This window comes from Pungitius pungitius, chromosome 5 (assembly GCF_949316345.1).
Source record: "Pungitius pungitius chromosome 5, fPunPun2.1, whole genome shotgun sequence".
Taxonomy (NCBI): domain Eukaryota; kingdom Metazoa; phylum Chordata; class Actinopteri; order Perciformes; family Gasterosteidae; genus Pungitius; species Pungitius pungitius.
In genome coordinates this window covers 1,236,937-1,254,659 of record NC_084904.1, presented here as the reverse complement: position 1 = coordinate 1,254,659, position 17,723 = coordinate 1,236,937, and the positions used below count along the sequence as shown (strand labels likewise).

Here is a 17,723-nt window from a genome sequence, read left to right as displayed (position 1 = left end):
TGTTATTTTAGTTTCAGTTTTAGTTTATAGCTGTAAAAAAAGTGTGTGTGTGTGTGTGTGTGTGCCTCCCCCTGAGGTGATGAGTTTAAACCTCACTGACGCGTCAGAACACGCAATCGGAATATTAACATGAACACCTCTTTGTGAATGCGTGTCTCTGTGTGCTGGTAAATGTTAAAAACCAGACCAGCTGTCTTCCTGCTATACGAGTAGGGGGTAAAAGGCATACCTCTCTAATCCAGACTATCCACTGGTCTCACACACACACACACACACACACACACACACACACACACACACAGGCAGCTAGACTCATTCCGAAAAGAAAGTTTCAATATAAAACGATAGAGGAAACTCTGAGGGAGAGAGATTGATGTCAAACCTGCAAACAGGGAAGCAACACCAGGAGCCAGAATTACTCTTTTCTGCTTTAGTAAATTGTTATATCATCCTAACCATTGATGGATTTATTATGTGTCAAATATCCGGTAAGACAGAATTATGATTTATTAAACTAAAAAGATAAGAAACAAAATGAAGTTTTATGTGGTAAAGTAAATAGCAAATAATAATAGCTGTATTTCTGTGCAGAAAAGATGTGATCATACCACCAAAATGAACCATATAAGTGCATAAATTGCATGACGACAACGACAATGTGTAAAGTGTGTTTCAACTGATCCCCGATTAAGGAAATGAAGCAAATAAACCTCAGAGAAGAGTCAAACCGCTTATTATCATAACTCAAGAGTCCACACGCAGAATCTAGTGTGCAAAAAACCATCTTAACCCATCGGCTATGCCCACTTATCCATGAAGGTTGGGGGGAGGACTGCAAAGATCCCAGCTGGCATTGGGCGGGAGGCAGTTTGCCAGTCAATCAAACGTTCGCACCTACAGGCAAATTAGATGCACTGTGTGGTCTTTTCCCCATCGTGAATAAACCTGACCTCACAAAGAGAAGGCATTTTATTTTTATACACACACCACAGTTTCCCTGCAGTCCCGTCAGCTAAAGCCTCTCTTTAGCAGAGGTCATTCACACTGCGAGGCGCTACATTGCTGTGTGGCCGCCGTAGACGTTGCAAACACCCAGGAGGGTTTTCCCCTTTTTTTCTGAAGTGTTGACAGACCTATTCATCTTTGTCATGGAACCTCATCAGTGACAACCAAACCGCCTCCAAAGTAAATTTATCTGTGCAACCGTGCATGTGTGCAGGAATAAAGCCGTCACTATACTGTATGCCTACACAGCTGTTCTCTCCCTCAATGTTTCAACTCGGGTTACTGAGAACCATTACAGAAGTATTAGCAGTATTGTTAAGTAGAAATCTTTCAAATCAGCTATAATTATTTGATCAAAACCCTTTTTTTCTAACTCAAAATCCTTTCCTCATCCCTGTCATTTCACAATAAATGTCTGCCATGTCTCTCACACTAATTCTACACATCCAGAGCGAAAAAGCATGCTCAAGTATTGTGTTGTACTCAATGGCGTACAGAGAATATCAAAATGCTTGTGTTTGTGCATTCTGTATGCTACTCAATATCTCTCTCTCTCTTTGACAAACACACTCACAACAAACATTAAAGGGATCTCCAGAGAGTCTCGGGATGATGAAAGACTAAAGTCACACTTTGCACCATGCGGTTGCCACAACAAACCTGGCGGGCTTACTACAGAGCACTGCCTGCAAGTTTGATTTCATCAGGACACGTTTACATGTAGAAACAGATGTTTAATGCCGCATCGCACAGAAGAGGTGGAGGGTCCCGCATTGCAGTTTTCAAGGGGCGTATTAAAGAAGTTCAGAATTTGACTCCGTTGAATGCGAGTTGAACTTGAGGAAACCGCCAGACAAAAGATGCCCAAAACACTCTTGTATCTCGATGTGTTTCTGACACATCTTTCTGCCTTTAGCCACCCGATCTTACTCTGTTCCAGCGTATTTCTCGGAGGTCCAGTGCTTATCCCGGCGATGTGTCCCCCGTGTCCCACCAGCCGTACATAAACATCCCTCGTCGTGTGATTGGCTACGCGTAGATGCAGGCTCCGGCGCGTCGTTATCTTCACTCGGCACCTCAAGGCCTCGGCCACTACTATGGATGACCCCGGCTCATCCGCAGGCTCCCCTGGGTGGAACACTTCAAGAGGCCCCACATGCCCCTCCTCTGTCCCCTCACTCTCGTGCCTGTTTGGGGTCACGTCCAGCTCGAGTCCCCCCGCCCGGCCCTGGCCTCCACAGCTCGGGGTGCCGCCTGCGTTGGGTCGGTCGCCGACGGAAACCTCCAAACTGCTCTGCGTGAGGCCGCTTCCGACGCCGCGGCTGTCTCTGTGCTCCAGAACCTCCATCGCCTCAAACCCAGCTGTCTGCAGCCAGACCCCCACACCCCGACTGACCACAGTGGGATGGAACACACACACACACACACACGCGCCTACACATGCACACTGAGAGAGACGGTGAGAGACACACACTAGACGAATTCTCTCTCCCTGACACGGAGACATGGCGGGTCCTCCAGTGAATGTCAGCGACGTTAACAAAGAGTAGGGGGGCATTAGAGGAGGATCAACCCCAAAGCTGTCGTTCCTATATATAGCCAAGTGGTCCTGGCTGCAGAGGGGCAGCTAATCTAACTCTGATTACAAAAGGGGCAGGCCTGACCGAGGAGGGGATGGGGATCGCTTTCTTTTCCTCTCTGCAAGTCTTGGTTCCTCCGTCAGACATGTGTATTATTTTTACTCGACAGTTAATCAACTACAACACTGACTGACAGGGACAAACCACAGTCACACAAATACTGAGCTGATATTTAATGACATTCAGGTCGAAGTAGACTGTGAAAATGAAAGAATCAAAATGATGATTTGTTGCATCACTCCGAGGCGTCTGTTGTGTTTAGTGACGGCAGAGGAGAGTCGATGAAGTTATGATCGAATGTGAGACGTGGACTAAACAGTCTAATCCCCATTAAAAATCCATGAGCGAAAACATGCCCACCACGCTGTGTGTGTGTGTGTGTGTGTGTGTGTGTGTGTGTGTGTGTGTGTGTGTGTGTGTGTGTGTGTGTGTGTGTGTGTGTGTGTGTGTGTGTGTGTGTGTGTGTGAATGGATTTTGGTAAGAACGGGACAGGCTGTACAAACAGAACAAGGTTAACACTGACCTTGGGTCAGCTTCCTGTTCCCCCCCCCCCCCAATGGCTTAGATTAGTGCTCTGAATACAGACAGTGATCCTAGACCACCTCGAGGACACTTTATCCCAAAGTCCTTGTAGCAGCCTTCTGAAAACAGTCACTGCTGAGAGGAGGCGATGTTCTTGAAACAAACTAGTTTGGAAGAACAGCTGAACAAGGGGTGATTTACGTTAATGATGATGCACTCACTGTTATTTATGTGTATTTTCTCGATGCACCACACTATCAACGATTTTACTGTTACATGGAGCTGGATGACCAACGCTTGATTTTAAGTTTGAATGCAAAAAGAAAATTGTGTGTGAGAGAGCTTCTCTGCACTAATAGACATAGGCCTTCCTACACGGCCCAGTGACGGCTCCCATTTCAGACTGGAGTCAGCAGTCACAGACAATATAATTGAGCGTATGTACTAGACTTTTGTTATTGTGTTGCAACCACTGAATATTCACATATAATGTACCAATATAGAAACGTTATTGGAACTAACAGACACCCTGTAAACAGAACCACGTGAGGCCTTTAAACAGACCTTTCGGAGCCAAACGAATAACTTCTAATTGAGTTTCCCTTAATGATAACATAAGCTGCCTCTGTTTCCGCACAACTTCCGCTGCAGAACACGCACAAAGTCAGACGCACGGAGACAAAGACACACACGGGAGCGTGGTGGTAACCTCAGGCAGGATCATGGGAAAGGTATTTTTAGCGTGCTGCCATTGGTGTCTCCAGGGAGACAAGACTGATGGAGGGATGAGAGCATCAGCTGCTCAATTAACACTCTGCGGCTCAGGGTTGTGCGTCTTCATACACGGCTTTCCAAAGGTCTAAGGTGTCAGGGCGTGGTGAGCGTCTGCTTGTGTGTGTGTGTAACACCCTACCTGGGTCTGTGGCTGTCTCTTCGTATTCGTTGGTGGAGGGCAGTGCAGGCACCAGTGGCTCCATGTTAATGATGAGGTTTTTGTGGCTGAGAGAGCTAAAACTTCGACTCTGACCAAACTGGGCTCTGGAAACACAAACGCCAACGACACTGACTGCTCTGTGCGTTGGGTTGAGATTTTCTCTAATTGTCACGTCTCTCTGTGGCAGGATATCACTACAAACAGGCAATGACTTAATTTATGATGTAATAATAACATGCAGTGTCTTGTTCCTTTTCACCTGTCCTTACCTGTGCACATCTGGTGGCTCCCTCTGAATCTTTGAGCTGGCTTCTATAACCTCTTTTGCAACTCGTCCGCTAACGGGGACAAATACACATTCATACGTCACGTTACAATTTTCAAAACTCCACTTGGCTGAATTTAAAAAAAAATACATTCATAATACACATAGATCTAAAGTAATTCCGCCAACCTGGGTTGAAATTGCATTTAAGACTCAAACTGGAATGTGTGGGGCCAACAAAGCTGCTTAAAATCACAAGTTAAAGACAAGAGTCTCACTGAAGGACACATTTGTTTTTTCATCTATGTTTTAGAGTTATTGCTCATGATCAGTTGTGCTGAGCAGGCGGACTCCTGCTGGTATGACTGGTCGGTAGCTGCGTGGTTTTCTGGACTCTGATCACACTGTTTAAAGCCTGTTGTTAGTGAGATTGATGGTTAAGTGGCAAGTAAGTCGATAAGATGAAACATTTGGGCCAATTGTGTTTACTTAAAGCAATAGTGTGTTCTGGAAAATGTGTGTCTATGCTGGAAAATGCTCTACAAGGATCGTCTGATTCAATAGGGTGAAGATCTCATCTGTCCTGCTTTATGCAAAACAGCTTTTTGCATCTGCACAAATGACCAACAAGCTCCGCCACATGCTATTCCTCACCATTAAGCCCTCGAGCCAGACTGCTTTAGCCAGCTGATGAAAGGGAGCAGGCTGAAGAGTAATGCTGGTAAGGAGCTTTGTCTTAGGGGAGAATCAGTGCTAACGTGGCTTTAATAACAGACTTATATATTGAGGCTTTCCTGGGATATGAGGATCGGTCTGCTGCAGAAGCCAAGCTGGATGTTGTTACTGATGCAAACAGGACAGTATGTTGATGGACTCAAAGTTAGGAATATTTCTCAGTTTGGTGAAAAAGGTAAAGTTTACAGATAACATAGTATATCGGACATCTTTACCATACCAGATGTTGTCTAAGATTGCATTGTCTGTAAGAAAACCAAAACTTGAATGCTCTCACCTGTATCTGAACCGGCTGCCTTTGAAGAAGATGTTACTGCTGGAAACGGTCTTTATCTGGCTCGACTTTGCACACCTGTGCAAGGGAGGAAAACACAAAGAGAGATAAGCAAAACAATGTTTTGGTTTGTGACTGTAACGTTAAACGCAGCTCTTCTTCTTGTGTGTGTGTGTGTGTGTGTGTGTGTGAGAAAATTCAATGCTTGGTTTCCATTTTCATGCCCAATTCACTCTTATTTGATTAAGTGGCTCTGAAGTTTTGTCTGAGACGACATCCACTCACTCTTTGCTGTCAATATAATAAATAATTAAGTCAATATCCAGGTCTCAGGCTGTAATGAGGATGCTTTAATAACTTTACAACAATGATGTCCCTTTGTTTGCTTTTGCACACAATCAGTAAGAAAACTGTTTTATTGTAGCGGCAAATAAAATATATTGTAAAGTAAAAACTGTAGCTGTAATTTGTATTTGGAAGTATTGTTCAGTATCTCTGTTTGGAAATGAGTGGAGCTTTGATAATGTGGAAGAACAAATCTATTGATAAATTCCTTGTGTCAGCTCTACTTGTTGGTTTAAACATTAATACGGACGGTTTAGAAAACAATGTGTCAAGGCTCATTGTGATCTGGTTTTTAGAAATGAGGGAAGGATATTTCAAGTCTTATACAACTATTTGGCACGTTTTGTTCAACATAGTAACGACGTCACAACCCTGACCACAGACTGGGTTTACACTCCTTTCTCTCACTATCGCCTGTTTCCATTCCTGACACGCCAGCAGCGTCAATAGTCTCTGTGAATTCAGAGCGATCAGCTGCTCCCCCAGTGAAGGACAGCAGCATGTTGAATATTTAAATATATTTAAAACACGCTATAATAGTTTGCTATGTTACAGTTTAATACGTTCAATATTTCTATGTTATGTGTCTAAACGTTCTCTTTTACCCAACAAATATTACTGTCTTTTGTGGAATGAACATTTTGGGTTGGAATAATACCTTAAAGCAGCATAATACATTCCCTGTACTTGTGTGTGTGTGTGTGTGTGTGTGTGTTCTGCTTCCTTTGGGTTAATTGGGCATGAGTCTTTAAATTGGATTGGATTGCCATGTTCCCAAATGGGATAAAGATTTTTGTGTCATTGGGAAAGCATAGGGCGAGGGTAAGTCTCCAAGAAATGAACGAAAGTCAATGATATGCCCCCAAAATACTCCTGTGTGTGTGTGTGTGTGTGTGTGTGTTTGTGTGTGTGGACGCACTTGTAAAAGGCTTGGTTCTCCACCCCGCACTTCCATAAATGCTTACACGCGGCAGGGGTCGAGGTGTGAAATGTCAACACCAGTTTCTTCTGCACAGAAAATAACAAAGACAAAGAGATGCAGAGAGAGAGAGAGACGTTTAGGATGAGATATGAGATTCCCAAAAGACGTGCTAAAAAGGACAAAGAGAAGTGCTGAACACGATGAGGGGGGAGCTGTGCAAAATGCTGACCCGCGGACCCGCAGTCGCAAGCAGTGATGGTGTAAGGCGGCTACAGCGATTTGGCCACACTGTTCAGCAGTAAAAGCGCTTGTAGCTTGCTGTACGTGGTGTTTTTATTGGGACGTATTCCAGTAAAAGTCTAATTTCCGTCTTGTCTGGTAGAATGAGATACTGGATCAATTCTGCTGGGGGGGGGTGAAGAGAGGAAACAGAGATCAATAACGTGAAAATGCACTGATCCAGTTTGTTTCCTTTGCTAAAGCCACCTAGTCAGCCGTATTGCTCAACCCCCTCCCTGTCATACATTAGTCACTGGGTATGTTGTAGGGATTTACACACATAGGCTGCAGTGTGTGTGTGTGTGTGTGTGTGTGTGTGTGTGCAAACATGTGTGATAGTACCACAACTTGATTTAGAAATATAATTATTTTTCTTTGGTCCCACTTTGGCCGACATAGAAAAGTAAGCTTACACAATTGCGCAATGTTTTTGATGTGGTTCAAACTGCTTTTAAACTACATACACTATCGTATTAGTGAGAGAGCTAACATCCTGATTCAGTGCTATGCACGTCATTGCTGGCTAGTTTTCAGTTGCTATCAAGTGTTCAAAACCATTCAAATGAACAGTTACAGCATCTAAGTCACTAATAGGTAAAGAGAACACTAGACAATTGCTAAAGTGCCTTTCAAGCAAGTGTCACAGTAATAAAGCCATGAAAAGATGCAATCAGCTCAAAGTGGGACAGTTAAGTTAATGTGTTCCAGGCTAAATAACAGATGAGGGCGAAAAGAGTGAAATCATGCAGTGCCCCTTCACACCTGAACACAATAAATCTTGATGAAATACCGTGAAAAATGGAAGTGTATATAGAGTACAAGCAAACACAGCTGGACAAACACAATGTAACGAGACAGTCAGAATAAAGACACAATGTGTGACATTAAGTATAGATTATGCAACTCAATATATCATAATCTATTGTTTCCTGGTGGATCTTATTCTCATAGTGTGGCTTTGCACAGGGATGCTAATAGACATTTTAACCTTAGAGCAGAACATTTCATTCACTCAAAATAACCACTTGCACATAATTGAGTAAAAAATAACACTGAATGAATGAAATGACAGAAAACCTTTTTGTATAGAGCGATACAAAACAAAATGAGAACACTAAACAATGAAAACGTCTTTTCCAATCATAAAGTGAGGTGAAGGCAGGGCTGTAGGGAGAGGCGTCAAATTGTTTTGTGCTACGATCATTTCTAATATTTACTCACCAGTGATGACTATGTTTACACACAGAGAGAAGAGACAGAAACACAAAGATAAAACTGCATCTTCAGCCATTCATGAGTTGCCAACAGACAGACAGACGGACAAAGTTAAGCAGAGATGAAAGCGCCGGATTGAACTTCTGTAATGAAAGAAATCGTTATGCGACTGATTGGGCTGATTGGTAGATTAAAGAGCCACCTGGTTTGCAGTGAGGGCCCCATGTGTTTAAGGCACTCCACTGAATGAATTCATTTGGGAGTCGAAAAGAAATATGAGACCCAATTTGCTCTTTTTGAGTATGCACATTTATGAGGCCCAATGCAAGAGAATATACCATTATTACCATCATACCACAGCTCTGGAGTGGAAGACAAACATCAGGTCTCCCAGTGCAAGACACCTGTACTAGTTGTGGCATAATGTCCTTATTCAGTTGCTGCTGTGTCATTGCTGTGGGTGGAGCACGTTGACCTTTGTCTGAACACGGATGTGGCGAGGAGGCTAGTTGAAACACACCCACCCTCCTATTGTAGTGAATCCTATCTGTTAAGGTCCATCGTCACACATAAACACTGTGTGTGAGATGGTGGACAGGGTTGCAAAAGCCAAAAATGACATAGTTTCATATCCTATTTACTGATGTGACCATTATACAGATGAGGAAATGAAAAAAGGGAATGAAAGATTAGCAAAGGGAGGATAGGATGGACTCGCAGGTAACGCAGAACTGAATCATGGATGGTAACGGTGCAGCTTTTTGATGATGACTGAACACAATTGATCATTATGAAATGGGAAACTACAGCATATTTTATTCTTCATTTTTGCCCTTTAGAGGAGCGAGGGCATGCAGGAGGAGACACTGCACTCACCTCTTTCTGGACCCCGATGACGTAAAAGGTTTTTCCTTCAAACTTCAGCTTGCTGACATCAGCCCTGCAGAGAATCACAAAGAATCATATTATGACTCTAAAAATGTAAAACAAAGAAAACTTAAGCTGAGAAAAATAACAGTGATACATTTTAACAATGTATATTCATTCACTTACAGTACTGTTTTTTACATTATAAAAAAAAAACTTTAATTTGAATTCCAGATTTGAATTGACATCAAGCCTCCTATCAATATATTAAATATTTTCGATTTTTTAGATTTAATTATCCAATTATATTATTTAAGCAAACTAGTAATAGAAATAGTGCGGACTTGATCAGCTGAAACATTTATTTTTTAATAATATAACAGAAAAGTATAACTTTTCAAGTTTACTTCATCCTAACGTTTACATGTGATATGAGGAGCACATTCATTCACACACATATTTTACACATTTTTTAAGTTTGAATTCAAAGGTTTGATTTACTCAAATTAACGTTAAAACTAATAAAGTAAAACCATATGCTAGTATGCATACATTTTTTCAGCAAATGACTTAGGTGAAACCAACGGAGTTATTATTGAGTTATTATTGCATAACCTGCGTGTTAAAAAGGCGAATATAGTTCAATTAGAATATTAATCTTTTAAATCCTGTATACAGTAACTGGTTTGTTCCTCATGCAAAGGAACAAATCGCTGCCCCCACAACTTAAGTCAAAGGTTGCATAGTTGAATGGCTGCTATTAGTGATTCTACTCAGCTCTGTGATTACGGAAAGAAACATTTGATGGAGGTTACACATCTAATTCCCCTGCATACAGATGTATGTTCATAAATTTGGGACAAATGTGTACCATTTGAGGAGGTGGATCCTTTTGTTTCCCTGGAAGACCACAAAACCTGTGGCTGTGAACCCGAGAAAGGCTGTGGAGCCTGTGAAATCCTGCAAACACACACACACACACACACACACACACACACACACATACATGCAGTGAGTAGAAGCCCACAGTATTATGGGAAGCAAGTGGATTCACAGCAGGGAAGCAAGTGGGCCATCAATAATCGCCATGGTGATAGCTCCTACACCTGTGAAAAACTTCAACCCCCAAATTTGCAGCAATAGGCGTCAACAAGTTGCAGAAAAGCAAAATGAAACCAATACCAACTCCAGAGAACACAATATGTTCCTGTCACTGTGACACGTCATTGTTTATCATCTGTGTCCCTCTCAGATCACCGAGTTCCCAACAGTTCCTCTTTTTTTATTTTATCTCCACAGATCTGCAGATGTGTGTCATTTCCAGCAAAGTGGCACATTTAAGAATCACATGAACCACACTACGTGAGATTGAGCCAATGACTTGCTGGAGCCATGATATTCTCAGACTAATCAATGGGGACATTGACTTCTGAGTGATGGTTTCTGTGCAAATCATATTTCGTCCGATTAACCAAATTATGTTGGAAAAGGTTTAAATGTAAAAAAGAGGCTGACTTGGACCAGTCACTCACTTATTTCACCCCTGTCTCCCCCATTATTGCTCCTGTCTTAATGACCTCTTGGATTTGAGTTAATCATGTGACTATGCCAATTAATGGGAACCAATCAACCAATGCCACTATCCTCCAGTCGCTAAAGTTACCTTGCAGGGGTGAGGATCAACGCCATATGTCTCGAGGCTGTGAGCCCTTTGGAGCATGTTCAACTCAGCAAATGCAGCACTCTGTCCCCTAAAGGAGAGAAGAGGGGGGGGGGGGGTTATTATAAATCGATACAATAATGCTGCTGGCGTATGCCTCTTTGTGTTTGTGGTTGATTGAATTACTCTTTAGAAAGTGCAGTTATGGTATTATGTCACATACAGTACAAACACATTTGAGCAAGTATATACATTTGGAAGAGTTTCTGATTTTCTGTGTACATTTACCAAAACAAGACCAATTACCAGAAGAGGTGTTTGGTGGGGTGCGTTAAAGCTTTAATTTACTATTTGCCTAAGTACTGGAATGTCACGATGTACAATGATTCTCCTCCGGAAACCGTACAAATAATGTATTATTTACTATATTTATACCCACACACACACACACAAGTCAATTTAGAGACACACAAAGTGCATCCCACCCCACATGTGGTAATTGACTTGCTCTTAATCCCGTCCATCAGACCCATGGGGACAGACAGAGGACACTCGGCATCATCTACGCTTCTGGAAATGAGGGATTTGTCTTTGATGTGTTAATAATCGCTGCAAGTGTGACCCGAACCCAACAACAACGTTTCTGCATTTTTTAACTTTGTTTACTTACATAATTATATTTTTGCAGCAACCTCTGCGATCACTAATCACCTGCTCTGTTAATTCTGTTTTTTTTTGTATTGCATTTTGTTCCACATCAAACTGCTCTCACGAAGAAGAGAGCATGCCAGAGTTTGTGCTGAGTATGTATTGAGTCTGACCTTTAAGGAGCCCCTTAATACATCCAGCTCATTTTACTTCCTTCAGGTTGATTAAAACCCAAATGCAAATTCAGAAAATCCCGTAGCAGCCAGCACGGCTTCAAGATGGAAATAAACAATTCATGTTCATTCTCCTGCACTTACTTTCGGCTGAAATAACCTCTGCATACAAATCTCTGGGTATCATCCAGCGCGCTTTTTACCTGAGCTCGTTCTTGTGTATTTCAATAATCTTCCTCTCCAGTTTGAGGGACTGTTTGGGGAACAGCTTGAAGTCTCTGATGTAGTCCGACGGGTGCTCCTCCGGGTCGTAGTCCCCGAGCTCACCTGAAGACGGTGGTGAGACAGCGATGTCAGTGGGGAAACAGGAAATGGCGTGTTGTCATTGGTGACACACTGGCTGCCTCTCCCAGTTTCCAGTCCATTCGTGCTAAGCTAAGTAGTTGTTGGCACTGCTTTCAACAAATAAATGTGAGAGCTGTGTCCAGTTTCTCATCAGAGTCTCCACCAGAAAGAGAATGAGATGTGTTCTTATTCTAATCTGATTTGATATATTTACATCATCAGCAAATCGGCGAAAGGTTGCGGTTGAGACAAAATCAGAAGGAGACAACTTTTGAAACATTTCAAGTTCCACTGGAGAATACACGCATAAGCAGTTAAGATGACCCTGATGGATAAATATTACCCTTTTTGAATCCAGTACAAAGCCGTGACAGGGACTAATTTCTCGTTCTAAATCCGTTCTTAATGAGCAGTCATAATGAAGGTTAAATCCGAAACTTGCCTGGAGTTTAATTAAACAATAATCCTCATCCCATCCTCCAGCTCTGTAATCAACACCCTGACAAAGTGGGACAGGGACCCGCCCTCGTTAATCAGAGCAGCCAATGATACGTTGCGGACCTTCTCTGGGTTCGAGATGACGGTCACGCTCTGCTCTCCTGGGGATGTGAGCCAAGTGTTTGCAAAGTTCAAACATGTGTGTATCAGCCAGAGGGGATTCATTTGTACCATACAGCTCTACTTTAGTTCTACTCATGATGCACATTAAGGCAAGTTGCTCATATTAACCTGTATCTACTAGTAAGATGGAGGAAGAAACTGCTCTGCTTCCTTTTACAACATCAGTCTGATGACTCAAAGTGGATCCAGTTGATGAGACAACACAGAGTTTTAATTTTTACTATGGTGGTAACAATCTAGATTGTTCTGCTGTTACCGAGTCACATCACCATCACACAACAAGTCACACAGAAACATTAACAATCTAGATCGTACACTAAGCAGAGTGCTTAAAGATGCCCAAAGTTGCCTACTGTACACTGACACAATGTCGACTAGAAAGGACACCAGCAGTTCTCTGTCATCTAATCGGTCCTCACCCTGTATGATGCAGGCTCCGAGGTATGCCGCTTCAGCAAAAGGACAAAGGAGACGGCCATGGTAGACGTCTCTCTTCAGCTGGAGGTACAGCAGATACCTGGACACACGCAGTTAAGAAGAAAGAGTGTTTGAGATTTGTTACTCAAATAGAAAGTGTATTTGGTCCACAGCAAGGTGGTGTCTAGCAGGATGCTACATACAGACATTTTTCCAGATGGTTATCAATAACATCCACAAAACCATCACAGTCTCACGAGGATCTGCGATACTATGGCAATTAAAATCAACATTGCTATGGAAACAATTACCAATACAGCAGTGACTGGCTCTGTAGTTACTATGGAGACGGCTTCAATGGAAGTTTAAGCACGCCGCTGACCTGCTCATTTGTCTTGTGTTCCAGAGGAGACAAGAAATGGAAGCCATGCTGAAAGTACAGAGTCTTGCCACGGATACAGGTGAGTTTCACCCACTCACACCAAAATCAACCCACTCATTTCACTTGTTTTCTAACTCGTGTCGCAGACGAGAAACATGGAAGATGGAACGGTGCAAAAAGCCCGCTGATGTAGCAACATCTGGCCTATAGCTGCATGCAGGTTGTTCTTATTGATTCACTATGACAATAATGATATTTCATAATGACCACAAATCTTTAAGCCTCATAAATGTATTGAATATTCCAAGCTTGTTTAGTTTAATTCAATCCTTCTGTCTCTACTTCTGGTTTTATTATTACTCTTTTAATTTAAATTGTGTCAGTCACCAGTGTTTTGACTACACACCGTGAGATCTATGAGTAGGTTACATTAATTGAATATATATATATATATATTTCAATTAATGTAACCTACTATATACGTTGGAAGGGTTTTTGCATCCTTTGCCGGACAAGAATGTCAATTTGGGACATTTACATAAGTCAAACTTTTTTTACATGAACCTTCCAATGCTGACTGTTTTTTATTTTTTTATTCACTTTCTACAATCCTGTCAATAAATGTGAGGTAATGCACCTCTTTGACGTATCACCTATGAATGTGATTAATAACAATACTTGGTTGCTTCAAATAATATCCTGCGAACTGGAGCACATTAGCATCCTATTTTGAGACATTTTCATGATTAAAAAAAAAAATCTTTCTCACAAAAACTTGATAATGAGAATTTCATCGGATGTCGTCACTGACTGACTCTTCTGAACTCTCAACTCAGCTTGACCTTATGTCCACTCCCCATTCATCCATAGCCAAGTAGTGTAAATGTCCAGGATACAGAGATTAAGTTTGGTCTTTCTCAAGACCAAACATGTTCAAGTTATAAAAGCTGAGGACAGGGAGTTAAGCCAACATCAGAGGAGAGATGTGGAGGGACACCTTCGGGGGCCGAGTGGGCTGGTAGGGGGAAGGAGGACAGAGCGAGACCAACAGAACGGAGTGAGGAGACACCAGCTATAAAAAAAAAATAGAGTCCAGAGGTCGAGAGAAAGATGGCAAAGCAAGGACGGAGGAAAGGAAGAGAGAGTCTGTGGGACGGGGCAGAGCAGATGGGACAAAGAACAGCAGAACAGAGTCCCTGCTGAGTGAGCTCCTCTCACTATGCCTGAGAGAAGGTGTGTGTCATTATTCAGGGTTGTTACAAAGTGTGTAAGTACCACCTACCCCACAAGTTACAGCAACTCCTTAAAACAGAAATGCATCTACCACTGAGGAGGCAAATGCTGAAAGAAGGTTTGATGCTGTAGGAAAAAGACTCGGATGAATGAGTGAAAGACAACCTTTCTATTGCCTATGCGCATTTTGACATTAGCGCCTGGTGAAACATCAGTCTTTCTTTAAAAAAAAAGAGAAGGAAATGGATGCTTTGGATAACTCAACAATCCAAATTGTGGTGTAAAAAACTTGGCTATTATGAGTTGGGGACCTTACTTTTTCTAATAACTAAATACTGCTCTTTTTATAAGACTACATGGATGCTTTTTTGACCTTTTTGACCTATAGCTCTAAAACTTCCTTACCATCAAGCTATGTACATTAAGCTTATGTGTACGAACATGTCATAAAGTGGCACTAAAAACTTTTTTTTTACACTTTCTCACATTGCTTCGTCATTCATGAACCTACTATTGTGTGTGTTAGTTCTTACTTGGTGAGCTCCTCCCTGATTTTCATTGGCTCGTGTGGATAAAACTTGACCCGGAAACACATCGTGTACGGCTGGTGAGCTGCTGGAAAAACAAGAGAAGACCACTTAGAAGAGAGAGGAATTTAGCAAAGGAGAAAGCAGAAGAGGAAAAGATGAAAGACTACAACAAGATGTCTTTGATCAGGGGAGGAGAGGAGAAAAGAGGGGGGGGGGGAGATACATGAAGAGGAGCAGAGCAGTGAGGACTAAGCGAAATTGAGGAGAAATAGAAGATGGAGACAAAAAAAAGAAAGCAGGGTATGCCTCTAACACTGATGAGTCATTTGGTAATTACAGTAATTAGTCATCACGCACGCACACACTTGTGTTTGTGTGTGGCCGTGAAAAAACATTTGAGCTTTAAATGATAGTTTGATAAGCATGGTGAAATACGCACAAGTACGCACGCAACTCCACACAAACACACTCAGTGATGTGGTGCTCGGATCCTTCGGCAGCAGTGGGCTAAACTACCTGCCAGAGTGTCACTGGTAAATAGCACATTAACACACATTCATGCACAACACTCAGATGCTGTTTGCATTCTGTTTGCTGTCAATATTATTTCTTCATTTAACCATTTCCTGTGCGGTTTTGTTACCTGGATCAGGTACTGAAAAAAAGCTTACTGATACTTGAGGGTATTCTTTTGAGAAAAGGTCATTAAAGGTAGTAAAAGGTAGTAAAAACGAAACCGAAGTACACGACCTGGAACACAGTGTCACGAATGAGTCCGTATGAACTTCATTGCATTCATGCATTCAAAAGTCAATGCGATGTGGTTGATATTAGAATCCACTGTTGAAGAGTAATTGCATGCTGTTATGTGTCCATCCATTACTGTAAAGTAAACAAGATTATTTCAAGATTTTATAACTGTTCAAATGTCTTTAGGTTGTAGCAAAAGCTTTGCACGTGACAAATCGGTGATATTGGAGTTTGATTGTCCACACAGGACGTTCAAAACATTTATGGGTGATGCACAGTTAACCTAAACACCAACCATCATCTGAACCACAAAGCCAGGAAAATGAAGAGGAAAATGGCAGAAGAAGAGGAAGAACAATGTCATCTAACATGCCCTCACCGCTCTGCCTTTAACGGGAGGGCTCCTCTGCGGTATTATCTAGCTACGAGAAACACATCTACATTATACATGCTCGGCCACATGAAAGACGTGCTCAAAGACTTTGAGCTGCTTTTTGGCTTCAGGGACCAAGATGCTATTAAAATTTAAAAAAAATAGAAACAAAATCAAAAACAATTTTGGTGGAAAGCAAATTGGCACAAAAGGAACACTGCGTGATGTCAACTGAGATCCAAGAGAAAATAAATCAAGTCATTCATCCCAATTTGAGAGTGAATGCTGCCAAAGGGAGAAATAGTGTCAGTATCTTAACTCTTTGTCTTTCTTCAGCCTCTCTTCTCCGAATATCTCTCAAATTTCCTACTTTCCCTCCCTAAGGTGACCTCTTTCTCCTTTCCTCTCTCTCTCTCTACCCCCCCCCCCCTCTGAATTATCCCCCACACATATCCTTTGTATCACTCGTTTCCCCCCCTTATTTCTCTTCCTCCGACTCCCCTTGCTGCCTCCTCCTCCCTCACGCACATGTCCTGATGAAGCAGAGCACGCCGCTAACAGCCCCCTTTATTCATTTATAGCAGGGGAGAAAGCACAGCATAGTTATTTAAAAGGGGGGGGCTGAGTTCAGATATGTTTTGGCCGAACAGATGATCAGCCCTTGTTCCCTCAGCTAATGCACGTCACTCAGGTCGTTTTCTGCACATTATATAGACAAACTCCACTTCTTTGGTTGGACTGTAAGCTGTTTAAATACTTTGGTTAAAGTAAAGGTCTTTCAGTTCACTGTGGTGTCAAAATACACAATAATAATCCAGACTACATGGTAAAAGCATTACCTTCCCATTGTACTTATGGTGTTACGTAAGAAGAATAAGAAGCTGTGCGTCATCTAATAGGAGTACCAACACCAAGCGTAAGAAAGGTTGTCCGCTGCAGAGTGTGAAACCGTGACAACGGTTTATCCCTGAAAAGGCCTTTAGTTACAGTAAATGACAACTTCGCACTAACCCAAAGCAAAGAAGACTGCAATGTACCGGTGCTCACATAAGATCTGCATCCTCTCACTGCTGAAGAACAATCACTTCATGTAGCTAGTGGAGTCTCGTGGTGCCGTCGTTTCCTTAAGTTAAAATCCATCACCCCTTAAATCCCACCCCGACCCTTGATACCTGTCAAGGTGTTGACTCGTACGTCCGCTGAAGGCCGCCTGTTTACTAGTTTGATGTTTGCCTCCTCCTGACTTTGCATTTCACTTTGCCCATTAGTTCATTCACAAATGGGTCACTTGGTCCCTGTGGCGGGTCCGTTGTGTCATTCTGTCTGTCTCTGTTAGTCTGCCTGTGGGGGGGCTGTCCGGCTCCGTCACACACACACTGCCGAGTGGCAATGTGAGCTACGTGTCCCGGGGATGAGACATACATACAAGTACATTCAACAAATAACACTTGCGCGGTAGAAAAAACACCCTACTGGTTTGTTTTTTTTTAAATTGCTCAAACGTCCGGCGGCTTTTAGCGGTCTTGTGTGCATGGCGCCGTGAGCCTCTGTGTGTCAGAGCGTGTGTCTGCTTGTCGTGTTTTCATC

The 17,723-nt window shown here is 42.4% G+C and overlaps 1 protein-coding gene across 3 annotated transcripts in view; it reads right to left on the bottom strand.

Annotated features, from left to right (window-relative positions):
* The window catches only part of frmd3 (FERM domain containing 3), a 37,892-nt gene that overhangs the window by 5,110 nt on the left and 15,059 nt on the right, over positions 1-17,723 (bottom strand). For 2 of the 3 annotated variants that reach the window (XM_037481915.2, XM_062562158.1), the window contains exons 4-13: positions 15,017-15,098; positions 12,871-12,968; positions 11,689-11,812; positions 10,668-10,755; positions 9,876-9,964; positions 9,014-9,077; positions 6,641-6,729; positions 5,380-5,454; positions 4,372-4,440; positions 4,082-4,206 (exon numbers count right to left, since the gene is read on the bottom strand). In XM_037481915.2, the coding sequence (XP_037337812.2) occupies positions 4,082-4,206; positions 4,372-4,440; positions 5,380-5,454; positions 6,641-6,729; positions 9,014-9,077; positions 9,876-9,964; positions 10,668-10,755; positions 11,689-11,812; positions 12,871-12,968; positions 15,017-15,098 (903 nt within the window). The remainder of the gene's footprint in view (positions 1-4,081; positions 4,207-4,371; positions 4,441-5,379; positions 5,455-6,640; positions 6,730-9,013; positions 9,078-9,875; positions 9,965-10,667; positions 10,756-11,688; positions 11,813-12,870; positions 12,969-15,016; positions 15,099-17,723) is intronic. The other variant, XM_037481916.2, reaches the window with a different exon arrangement.